This window comes from Empidonax traillii, unplaced genomic scaffold (genome assembly GCF_003031625.1).
Source record: "Empidonax traillii isolate 1590-97213 ecotype Southwest subspecies unplaced genomic scaffold, ASM303162v1 scaffold1115:size468604, whole genome shotgun sequence".
NCBI lineage: Eukaryota > Metazoa > Chordata > Aves > Passeriformes > Tyrannidae > Empidonax > Empidonax traillii.
In genome coordinates, this window is record NW_020956308.1 from 221,840 (window position 1) to 234,677 (window position 12,838).

Consider the following 12,838-nt stretch of genomic DNA (forward strand, 5'->3'; position numbering starts at 1 on the left):
CAACTAGTATCTGAAATGTAGAGAATGGTTTTGTCTGGCAATGACAGGTCTGAGGGAGTTAAAATAACAGTTTTTAAAACCTGCTCTTGTGATTATCCTACTTCACCCTGTAAAAAGTAGGAGATATTCACCTTTATTCAGTGTCTTTTATGCGCGGGACCATAATGACCATGCACAAATCTTTTGATCACTTTTCTAGCCATGGAGATGCTGAGCACTTTCAGTGCAGAAATACAATAGTTCAGAGATTATTTTTATTCAGAGTGAAGAACTGTGGTCTAGACCACTATCTGTCAGGATAATTTCTGAGATAGGTTTTTGGCTAAGTGGTCCATTTGGTAAAGGCATAAGGTTATTTTCTCAGTCAGTCACCATTCTTCTGAATTTATGCCACAGGAGTCACTGGCAAGCTTAGTTACCTGCTGTGCCCCTCACTGTATCCTTTGGTGACCATCTGTGTCTTTCAGAAGATATTTCCAGTGATGGGAGAATTTCCTGTGTCATTATAATACATCAAACAGTGCACTGAGAGAAAGGTATCTGTAACCCTTAGGACACACAGTACTCCACATTTTCCCTCCCAAGGAAATGCTGCCAGCAAAAGTGGTAGTCACCTTCTTCCCCACACCCAGGCTAAGGCTGTGCTTCCCTCCCTGCCACCTGAACTGATAGTCTGTTTATTGCAAAGGGCTTGATTTAAACCCCAAAATTTACTCACTCTGCCCTGGGATGCCTAAAGAATTGAAGAAACTGTGCTGCTCATAAAGCAACATGTACTGTGCTTTTGCACAGCACTGATTGTCAATAAAATGTAATTTAGCTAAAATAAAAATACCGATCGTCAATAAAGTACAATTTAGCTAAAACAAAAGGCACATTTCTGAGTAAAAGCCTCAGCAGTATTAGAGGCAGTAGAAGCGATACAGAAAATACTGATGATATGAAAATTGCAGTTTAATTATTATTTTTTTAAATATCCAAACTCTCATGTTCAAACTCTAAAAGAGAATGGCAGTAGGAGCAGTAGGCATTTGCATAGTTGTTACCAGCTGACACTTGTGTTAAAGAATATTAGCTGAAATATTTCTGCTACTGTGCTTCTACCAAACGTGCTCTCCTACACATGCCAAAATCTGTACACCAAACCTGGTATGAAAAGGTTGCCGCAGAAACCCTTCTGTGTGTATCCAGTACCTTTCTTTGTCCTTTGTACATAAACTAGACAGAAATGTGTCTTTTAACAGCCAGATCATCCATCCCCAGGACAGAAGGAATTCCATGGGGTATGATGAAACTTACTTTAAAAAATAAAGACAAAACTAAATGCATCATGTAATCATTTAGATCACAACTGGAGGAAAAACAGTCCTATTCAATGGAATGTATCTGTAGATTTAGGAGGCCAGAACAGACCTTTCAGAATTGTTTAAAAACGAGAGAAATGAAACCTACACAATTTCTTTCATATTTCATTAGAATTTAGAATTTCCAACAACCTCAAGGATGTTTGTTTTGTACTTCAACAAAGTTCCATATGGAGAGCTAGGGAAATAACAGGAGGTTTGGGGTTTGATGGAACTCCTAGAGGTAGCCCAAATCCACAACTGTGCTATGTATATAGAGAAAAACTGTTCACACAGTCTTACTCAAAGCTGCTTAACAGCTTAAAATGATAAAAAGTCCTTAACACAATTTAAGAACTTAAACCACTTAAACTGTTTGAAGCAGCTTTTGAGTTTGAAGAGTTTGGGAGGGGGGTGGTGGTGAGAGGCATCCCTGCAGAGCTGCAGGCCAGGGGACGGAGCTGGCAGGGTCCCACATGGTGGGTCCCACCAAAGGGACCCTTTTGCAGCTAAACTTGGGAGGCCTGGAGGTGACGTGATGGAGAAGAGAGAAGAGTTTTCTGCATATTTTTATATAGAATTGTATATACACCCAGATTGCTTTGCTTTAAATAGTGTTGCAGGGAATCTTACAGGGATGAGAGGTGTCAGCAGTGGTATCTCCCCAGAGAAACAGGGAAGACGGGGCACAAAAACATTGTGTATGACAAGTCTTCAGCTGTGGAAAACAACTTTGGCTCATGGGCCAAGGGAAGGCTCCTCAGGAGCATTGTGAAGAAATCTTCTACACAAGCTGCAAGGAAAAATGTTCTGGTTTTGTGGCTCCAGGAGTCAGAGGCAGGGAGTGAGGTGGCATGAGTGGGCCTTTCCTTGAGGAGGAGTTTTTGATTCTGAAAGATTGTTTTGGGGAAAGAGAAATGGCACGGATGGACGGGGAGGCAGGGAGAGTTGCTTTAGTTTGACTGATCTCAAACAGTATTACTTGGTCACATCAGAAGCGTGTTGTTAATAGGTGAAGTCAGACGTTTATAAAACAGAAAATAAGCCATTATTTTTGAGATCTAGTTTGGTCCCTGCTGCCATGTGTGGTTGTCAGTGGTTGCATGTGTGTTTGTGTGTGTGTGTATGTGCACTCAGATGGGAAAAATTGGTGGCACTGCACAGAAGTTATACTTGTGGGCAAAGGAAGAAGGCACAGGAATGGGAGTGAATGTCTGAGGGGGAAAACAGCTAGGATGCTGCTTCTGATGGCAGTGATGCCACCTTAAATGTTTTGAAACTTGGTCTGGTTTTCATTTATGCAGGCAGTGATTTACACCTTTCTGTGCAGAAAAGGCTGTAAAACAGGAGTGAATTACATTCTGTACAATTTGAAAATAAATTGCGCATTCACAGCCACTCAGGGTGAGGCCTATTTACACTTCCAGAGCGGTATATGATGAGTAAATGAAAGTTAGGCCTGTGTGTGAATGAAAAATGCCTGTTTTACTAGAGGCTGTGAAAAGAGAGAGCAAGAGAGACTTAGTGGAAATTGGAAGCGAGACTTTTATTTGTTTGTTTAAAACAATCGTATTGATTTGGAGTCAGATGGAGCATTGGTGTAACTGCAAACTAATTCCACTGAATTCTGCGAGGTATTTCTGGTGATGCTGATGGGGCTGGATGCTTATGTTTATAATATGAGCTTTTCTTGTGTTCAGGTAAGTGTTTATCACATTATATTCTTGTGTGATCTTGGTGGCATAATATTTAACGTGAATGTTATCTGTCCAAAAACACTATCTTCACTGGGGAGAAGCAGAGCTTGGGTATAGTTAAGATCATTTGATCTCAATACAATTAAATAACTCCTTGGTTTTCTTTTATGATAAGGAATGAGATATGCAAATGTTACTTGGTGACAGTAAGTGCTTTTTGACTAACGACAGACATAGAAAGAAACCATTTAATTGATGAAATCTTGCTGTTGTGCGCATAATGCTAATATCTCAATATTACTTGAATTTCAGAACATTTCAAGATCTGTCCAAACAAATGGATATATCTTATGGTACAGTCAGGGATTCAGCAGTGTATGAATACTTTAAAGCAAAAGGGACAAACCCTTTGGAGCAGGATAACACATTTGCTGAACTGTGGAGGACAATCAGTAAGAATAATGGGGCAGATAATTGCGTATCGAACCCTTCTGAAGGCATCAGGAAGGTAAGACTGGATCACAGGGGCTTTCATTTAATTTTTGTATCACTGTTGTTTCTATGGAGTTATTGTTAAGTTCCAAGAAAGAAATTACGGTCATTTAAGAAAACCTTGAATTTCTTTTAGTACCTTGATGGCAGATAAGAATCATATTTTGGGGTCATGGCTTTGAAGTAAGTACTTTAGCTCTACTTAAGTCTTCAGTATGTAAGTCCTTCTTTGAATCTGGTCATAAGGTTTCTCAGTTTCTTGGGAGTTTTCATAATGCCTTTTTGAGTGTCATTCTGTACATCATCCAGGTACTGACTCTTGTCCTTTTGCTCACTTGAGTTTTTAGGGATTTTTTTCATGAATTTAACATGTTGGAAATGTAAGTGGAAATCAGGGGAGTCACAGAATGTATACTCATTTCTCTTAAACAATATTTAATGCAAGATTTTTCTTTGTTTATTGCAAACTTTGAAAAGCAAATTCCCCTGACACCATGCTTTTACCTACATTTTGTTTCCCTCAGATAAGACTGCACATTTCTTTTGTGAGACTGAGCAATGATGTGAGATTCAGTGACTGATATGTAACAGCCTGGGATCCTACACTAATGTGCCAAGTCCTGTGATAAAGAATATTGGTTCAGATCAGACTGTTACAAATGTCCACTCTCTCTCACAGCCTGCCTCTCCCCTCTACTTCCCATCCTGAAGCTCAGGAAAAACAGATAGTACCTTACATCAAACCACGTGTCCAGGAGCAGAAGGGATGCAGACATGTTGTAAGCTAATGTGCTGTTCTTTAGTGAAAGCTGTCCCCTTTGTCTGTCAATTGATTTTTTTCATAAAACAAGCTAGCAGCCATTATTAGCACAGTGGATGTTTGATCAGATGTCCTCTTGTCTGTGAAACACTGGTTCTGAATTAATATACATTACTAACTCTTTATGCTTTTGTAGGTGGGAAATGATAACATGGTTGAGTCTTCCATTTTTTTTTTTAACTTGGGATTTTTGAAACCTTTTCTGAATAGTGAGAGGGAGAGTATCCAAAATCTACTGGTTTTTACAGTGCTTTAAGAAGGGTGAACATTACCACAAGCCAACTCACTTCCCAATTCATTATCCTTTAGCAAAAGATTCCCAACTGTTTGCGTGACTTTTGGACAAAATCTTTGTACAAATACTGTTGTTTTCTCAGCATAGGTTCACCCTGCCCTTTCACTCATCTCTCAGTTGAGCTTCCCTAAAGGCCTCTGTCCTCAGCTTCAGTGGCCTTTCTCCCTTGGTACAAGGTAGAGCTCTGGCAATAGCAAGGTATGCAGCGTTTATTGAATTATTTGTTTGATACACTCGGCCTTTTTATGAATATGAGGCCTCTATTTTGAGAGATTTTGGTAACATTTAAAGGAGAAATGGAGACATTATGTACTTTTCTATGTACCCTATCATTTAAGCCAATAATAAAACAGTTTACCTCAGGAAAACATACAGTATTTTACTTTTCTTTTTTCTTTTATGCCATTCTTATGGCAGTGGATGTTCTTTATCCATGAAATTGTAAATGCTCTTATTCTGTAAGCCTACTGCACGCTGCCATTTATGATAGCTAGATTTTCCTAAGCCAGAAATGTAACTGTAGATTGGCAGGCTGCTGAGAATACCAATTATATTGTCTGTATGGAACTGGCAGCTTCATCTTATCTATGTGATAATAACTTTTCATATGAAGTTTGATTTCAATATTGTAGGGTGACTCTTATATGACTAGATCAACTCATTCAATTAATGTCAACAATCAAATTTTACTTCGGTCCCCAAAGATGACCAAGGCCACTATTTGATTAGACACCTACATACATGGGGATTAATATTTAATAACATTGTCAACTAAACTGTTGTGTTTATAGTTTAGGTGTCACTCTTCCTAGCTCATGAGCTCTTTCCATAAACAGACAAATTTTCCATGTCAAGTATTATAGCTAGAAATTCTGGTTTTTTTCTAGAGGAGAATTGATGTCAGCCAAGGAAATGAGAGTTTCATCCATAAACACGTACTGCTGCATGAAAGAGATGTAAATGTGCCTTAAAAATGTATTTTATAGGAAACGGGAAATCTAAATCTCTCTAGCATAAAAAGATTCCATAAAACATTTTTCTGAATGAGGAGTTGCCTGACATAATGCAAAAAAAACCCAAAACCAAACAACAAAACCCCCCACTACTCTCCTTTCTTCCCTTCTCCTCCTTTCCACTTCAGACAGTATCACAGTTCAGCTGTGGTTACAGACAGAGCAATGCCACTTCAATGCAAAACAGGGGAGTGCTGGCTGTCTGTGCTGCAGGCAGGTATTTCACATTTGTCTCTATTCCATCTCCCTCCATGTCATGGAGATTTTCCTACTCCCTTTGACTGTCTGAAAGAAAAAGGATGGTAGTTGAAGAAAGCCCTGAGAGTTTTTGAGGTATTTGGTGCCAAGGCAGAGGTCTCTCTTCAGACTCAGCACAGTCGTTGTAGCCACAGTGACCGTCTCCCATAAGTGACAGGAGGATGTTTCAGAGGGAGGCAAGTTGCTTTTGTTGTGCTCCCAAGATAGCTGAAAGAGGTCACTGAAGATTGAAAACGTCCTCATATTCACCAGTGCCCCTGCACAGCATTAGAGCAGGTCACCAGGCAAATCACCAGTCCATACAAAATACTATTTTGTCACTTGAAACACTGTAACAGATGATGATTGATTAACACTGTCACAGGGAAAGTTTCTTTCTGGGTCAAGCTCCAGCCGGGATCCCCAGGAAGCATGCAGTGAGTACTCCTGCCATCTCATCCCGGGTGGACATTTGTACTGGAATCACGTGCATTTCTAAGCCATTTGCACATCTCAGCAAACTGTTTGCATAACACCCAGTGGCAATTAGTTCTCAGGGTAATTATTGATTGCACCAACGTATGCAATAACCTGTGTTTTTTTTCATTGTGGGCACCCATTTTTGCTTTGAAAGAATGAAGTAATATGATACCCATGTAATGCCATATCTGCTATATATGTACACCTAGGAGAATTAAACTGTTGTTGTATTTTATAAAACCCTGCTTTGGTTGAGACTCTTCCTCTGTCCAATCAATTTTGTGCCAAAGTTTCTCTGAATCCTTTCCTTTCTTCCTGTGTATCACTTGATCAGAAGTGAACAAGGCCAAGGAGTGCACAAAATGAGGATTCATCATTGATTTAGGCAATAGCACAGTAAGAATTTAGTCCTTCCCTTTTTTTCTCCCCTCAAAAAGTCTCCCTTGACTGCAAATGAACAGCAAACATTAAAGCAGACTGATCTTATTGAGCAGTCACTTCTATTAATTCTTATTTTGAGAGTAAAAGTAATTTAAAATTTCTATTAATATGACTTTAAAAAAATATTTTTCCAATAATTTATTGTTCACAATGAATTTTATATTGTGAACTGGGGTTCTCCAACCATATGCTTTCATGGACCTTCATAAATTTCTGTTTCTTGACCCATATGAAGTAAAAGCAAATGCTTCCTGAAATCTGAATTTATTACATCCTGTAGTGGTTCCTTAACTATTTTAATGTTGGAAACATTTCAACAGGATTAAATGGCATGTCTTTCTTTTTATTAGAATTGTTTTGCTTCTCCTAAAGCATTTTTTTATAGATAATAAATGTTATCCAAGCATGTTTTTGAACTACTCCACTAATGCCAATGTAAAGGTCACTTTTTGATATTTCTGTGGTACCAGTCATATAATGGGATCAGCTACAGTGGCACTCTGTTCTGGCAGTAAATTAACGACAAATTTTGCATTATTCTGGCACTTGTGTCTTTAGTATGACAGCTTCTTCATAAGTTAATCTAGAATTAATCTCTTTTTTTCATGTTATTATTATTTCTTATATACTTTCTTTGAAATACCATAATTAACCATCAGTAAGCCAGGAGTCTTTTAACAATAGTCTTCTATCTCTCTCCACATTGAAGAGTGACATTATGAGGTTGCTTACTGCTTTTCTTGAGTATTATTTCCTGTGTGGTCCTTCTTACATCTTGGAAGGAATCTTCTTTGGCCTTTTAATTTTTTTAGGACTGTGAAGAAGAAACAATTTTTCTAATACAAGTTATGCCTGGGGTGGTCTTTTTTCTTAAATCTGTTTTCATAAATCTCTTACACTAAAGATGAATCTGGTGTCTTTGGTGTAAGCCAAAGTAGTTGTTCTACCTGGGTAGAATAAATGAGTGCTACTTTGTCTGGCTTTCTGATAAGAAGGATGTTGAATGTTTAACCAAGTGATTTTTTTGTTCTGCAGCATTCCTGTGTGCTGGCAGTCACTATAAGGCCATAGCAAAGGAGCAAAATACGAGAGATAATTATAAATCTAAAGTACAAATTTTAGCTTATTATTCTGTATTTAATTTCAGTCATTTTTTATTCTAGCTATCTTGCCTATGCTCAGCTGATGTTTGCCACAGGCCCTTTTACCAGCTCTCTCTCTCTATTCTATCTTTGCAATGATGTCTGATCACTACTAAAACATTTTTATGGGCCCTAAAAACACACAATTCAGGCTGTAGATGGCTGAGCTGTGAATGCAAGAGTGTGAGGATATAGATATTTGCTGTACTGGGATCAGGACTCGGTTGCATGGGTAGGTACATCTGTGTTATACACAACTAGGGCGCTTGATGTGTTCCTTGCTCGTCCATCCCATGGGTCAGAGCCAGGTCTTCCTACCTTCCCTCTGGCCTGGAAGCTTAGGGGCGTGCACACTTTCATGTAAAAAGAAATGAAAAGTTTAAGCAGCCTTTAAACATTTTAGGTTGATTTTTCTTTGAAAATAAGTGTCCATTTGATTTCATTTGGCTTTTGCCACTTGCCTAGTGAAGGTATGTAAAAATTAAACATTCTTCAAGCACACATGTATGTGTGCAGTTGTGTGTCTTGCACATATTTTTTTTGTGGTTTGACAGCTTTTCTTTAAATTGAACAAATGATACTGCTTAGCTGTCACAACAGATATTAACAGGGAAGGGAAGGATGCTGAATTTAGAGAGCAACTAAACATTTTGTTATAAGAAAACTTTCCGCACAATGAACACACTAATAGTATGAGGTCTCCACTCTTCAGAGAAGAAAATTGAGCATGTGGAAGAAGTTTTGGAAGAAACAAATCTCTCCTTAAGAAAAAGGATGTTCAGAGAATCTGCTTTTGGCATCAGACAAGGGGAGCAGTCTTACACCCCGTATTTCTGGGAGATGAGACGTATGCACAGCTAAGAGTTTAAAACTCAGATTCCTGTTTATGCTAAAATGATCAGGCTGTCAGAGAAATAATGTGATGACATTGGATAGAATGATTTATGTAATTTAAAAAAAATATATAAAATAGATGTGAAGAAACCTGGTAGACTTTGTTTATTGACCACTTACACTTGTGGGATGTAATTTGGGATAGCAACACTGCAAACAAAAGATAAAGCAGACCTTTACAGAAGATCTGCTGTCCAGCATTGAAAGTCAGTGTACAAAACTCTTCTATATAAAATAACACACAGAAAACTGAGGCTTGAAAAGTAGAATCAATAATGTGATTTTCTTGTAGTCATTGCATTATGACAGAAATCGAATATTTGAGGAAGATTGTGTTCCTCAAGTATTACTAAGAAATAGGCGAGGAGTGTATTATATGTTGTCAGTGTTGTTCTTTTCCAAACTGTAAATTCGAAAAGCGAATTTACAGACCAATTCTGAAAGAACAGAAGATAGATACAATTTTTTAGAGGAAATGAACATACAAAACAACAACAGCCAAACCCAAACAAACAACCAAAACAATCCCTAGAGAAATACAAGGCACATTTTAGCACAGCAACTTAGGCCAAATCTTCTCTGGGTGTCCGATTTCTGTATAGGCAAGATTTTGTTCTGGGATAGCATGAATTTCCAATAAATTCTGTGTACGGTAACAGGTGCTGTTGTCTTTGTTCCCATGAGTGCATATTTTTAATGCACCTGAACTTGCAGTTTCCCACTGTAGGTATAGAAGGCCTATGTACTATTTACCACAGAACAAAACCTGACTGAGATGTGCAAAAGCAGGGCCTTTGCTGGTCCTTCCCTGCCAGGATCACTATTGGGACTGATGGTCGTTGCCTCTGGTCCCTCACCAGGTAGGAGGTTTATCAGCACCATCACAGCTGTGAAAGTGTAAAATGGGAATCATTGAAGCCCCTCACAGGAAGGGCAGAGAGGAAGATACAGAGATATACAGCTAAAACCCCAGTTAATTAGCTACGTGGTCACTCAGAAAATACCTTTGAAGAGTATCTTTTAGGCTTCCAAGAACACAGGTTGCTGGTGGAATGTAGGCCAAATTCCTTGAGAAATCACTTCCTTTCCATTCTGAATTTTGTACACATCACTGTGTTGGCAGGTTTTGAAGCCTTTTCTGGTGTTTGCTTATAGTAAAGAGTGATTTGTTTGTTCTTTTCTCCTTTGTGCCACTATTACCAGATTAGATAAACAGCCAAGTGGAGTATTGCAATGCAGGTGTGGAAGTCTTGCACTGATCTGGTGTCATACAATGATAATAAAGTGCAACATATTTTTATGAACATGCTGGTTTAACAAGTTGTGTCAGCTAAATCAATGTGTGATTCTAACAGTAGAGTGGGGCTCCTGTTTGAATAACTCCTGTAATAGGAGTTACTTCATACTGTAGTTCAGATTTTAATTTCATTTTTTACTAGGATATCAATTACTCTTTGGGGCTGTGTGAATCACTGACTGTTTCTCTGAACTGACCAGGGAGGTGGACAAGGACAAAGTGAGCACAAACTCACAATAGTGGCAGGCCCTTAACAAAAATAGTATTTTCAAAGGGGTCAGTATACAGGCTCATTTAAAAGTTACCAAAGAGGAACATTTCTACTTTGTTTTAACTCAGAAGCAAATGAATTTGTGGATCTTTAATTGCCTTGATGCAGATAAAAGGGAAAGTGAGAAAAGAGGTGGATTGTGGCAAGTAGCTTACGGAAAATCCAGGAAAAATAATTTTAATCTTTATTTCCCTGGGTTCTACCCACTAGGGGATAACTCACCCGTTTGATTTATTCTCATGTGTAAGCAACTGCAAGGGACTTCAGAAACCTATGGTTTTTATCAGAGCAGGGTGAATTAAAATTATCTTAATTGCTCAACTGAGGAATCCAATACAATAAAACATCTAACAGAGTCTTACAAACTTACAGGTGAATGTAAAAATAAGCTTACACAGAAATTGAAAGTATGCAGAGGGATGAAATAATACTGTCAGAACTTCAGCCAATTGCTAAGGGAGCTTGGTAAATCAGTTCACAGAAAGAAATATATTCAGCTCACTGTTTTGTTTGATCTGACCTAAAGAAGGATCTGAAATCACCCAAAGTTTAAAAAAAAAAAAAAAAAAAGAAGTACACATTTATTACCTTAGATGTTCAAGCCCATCTGTTCTATTGTTCACTAGGGACTTAAAAACTTACTGCTTTAATATATTAAGAAACCAATAATTACTTTGACCAAGAAAATTATTATTACTTTTGCTTTGTTGAATCACTATCCAGAGACGTTTCTTTCTTCTTGTGTTAAGTACAGTGATTTACATTCACTGTATGCCCCGTGTGCAGGCACTGGCTTCAGTCCCAGTTAAGTCTGATGTTTAAGGGTATCTGTATGAGTGTGTGTTAAAATAAAACAATATTTATCCCAAAACTGAGATAATAGGAGATTCTTGTGAATCTTCTTACCTGTGAAGAAAAGAGGGAACTCTTTAAAATCAGAGCATGCGTTTCATTACAGGACTAACATAACTCTTAGAAAGACTTTGTTTATTTGGAAGGGAAATATGTTTTATTTACGTGTTTATATCAGCAAAGCTACAAAGTTACAATTTTGGTGACTGTGATGACCAGGAAACATCACTAAGTGCTCATACTGTGCCTGTCTTATTACACGAATGTATGGAACCAGCACATTCCATTCTCCTGCAAAAGATACAGAAAATCCTATCACCTAGAGTAATAGCTCTGATTTATAATTAATAACCTGTTACATAAGCTTTACTTATATCTAAAGTTGACTATGTTATCCTATGTATTCCTACTAAAAAAGGAAGATATTTTAGCAATGTTTGAAGTAGATGAGGTACCGCTGAGAGGGAAGAGTGTCAGAAATATATTAAGATGTTGGAGGTCTACAGATAACTTGTGACCTAATGAAATACCACCAAGGAATAATTACAAGATCTGGATTCGTTTGCTGGTTTGGGTTTTGTCCTACCTAGAAATTCAGTTTAGTTTAGATTGTGCTTTGTTCATGCTGCATTTACAGGCCAAGAAAGGAAATTACGCTTTCCTGTGGGATGTGACAGTGGTGGAATACGCGGCGCTGACAGATGACGAATGCTCTGTGACAGTCATAGGAAACAGCATCAGCAGCAAAGGATACGGGATAGCACTCCAGCATGGAAGTCCCTACAGAGATCTTTTCTCCCAGAGGTAAACTGAAACAAAGCTCGTTTTAGAGGATTCTGCTCTATAGCCAGCAACCATTTGTGGTTCACATTAATGACAGCAGAAAGGTTGAGTTCAGGCTCCAACAAAGCTGCTACTTCTGCTCCATGTGGATCTGTTTTGATAGGAGGGGACGGAGGTGATGCATTGATGTGTGGCCTCACACCTTCATGCAGCGCTGCCTCTGGCACAAAGGACCAATGAATATGTTTTTCATGTGAATGTGTACACTGAAACGAAGACAGGCAGTGGTGCAGGCATGTGTGGCCTTAGGAAAAGGTGAGCTGGTGCTCCCTTCCAGGCAGGGAACTGAAGCAAGATTTCCTCATTTTGCTCCTTCTTTATAAAAAGAAGCAAAACTCCAGCTGCATAACTAGAGACAAAGCTGCCTCGAGAGAACAGATTGTTAGTAAACAGCTAAAACAGTTATCAAACCAAATCCAAAATGAATCATTCATGCAGAGAAGGGACACTTCACAAGAGACAAAACAATGATTAATTAGCAACTGTTAACACAGTAATTCAGGCATTAAGTAACAGCACTGAAGTAAAATCCTTTTGAATAAAGTACATTTGCTGAAGTAAATGAGTTGGTCTCTGCCTAAACAGATTTGTATTAAGTGGTGCACAAACAGTAGCATGTTTAGCCTCCCATGATTTTGAAATTATTGTGGAAGAGCAGCAGTGGAGTGGGTTGAGCATTTCACTAGTGGGACCAGCTGTTGCAGCTGAATGTAGCCAGACC

The 12,838-nt window shown here is 38.4% G+C and overlaps 1 protein-coding gene across 1 annotated transcript in view; it reads left to right on the plus strand.

Annotated features, from left to right (window-relative positions):
- Positions 1-12,838, plus strand: part of LOC114068709 (glutamate receptor ionotropic, delta-1) — a 248,750-nt gene that overhangs the window by 210,649 nt on the left and 25,263 nt on the right. Inside the window, exons 11-12 of the mRNA XM_027905054.1 lie at positions 3,353-3,548; positions 11,912-12,078. Coding sequence (XP_027760855.1) covers positions 3,353-3,548; positions 11,912-12,078 — 363 coding nt within the window. The remainder of the gene's footprint in view (positions 1-3,352; positions 3,549-11,911; positions 12,079-12,838) is intronic.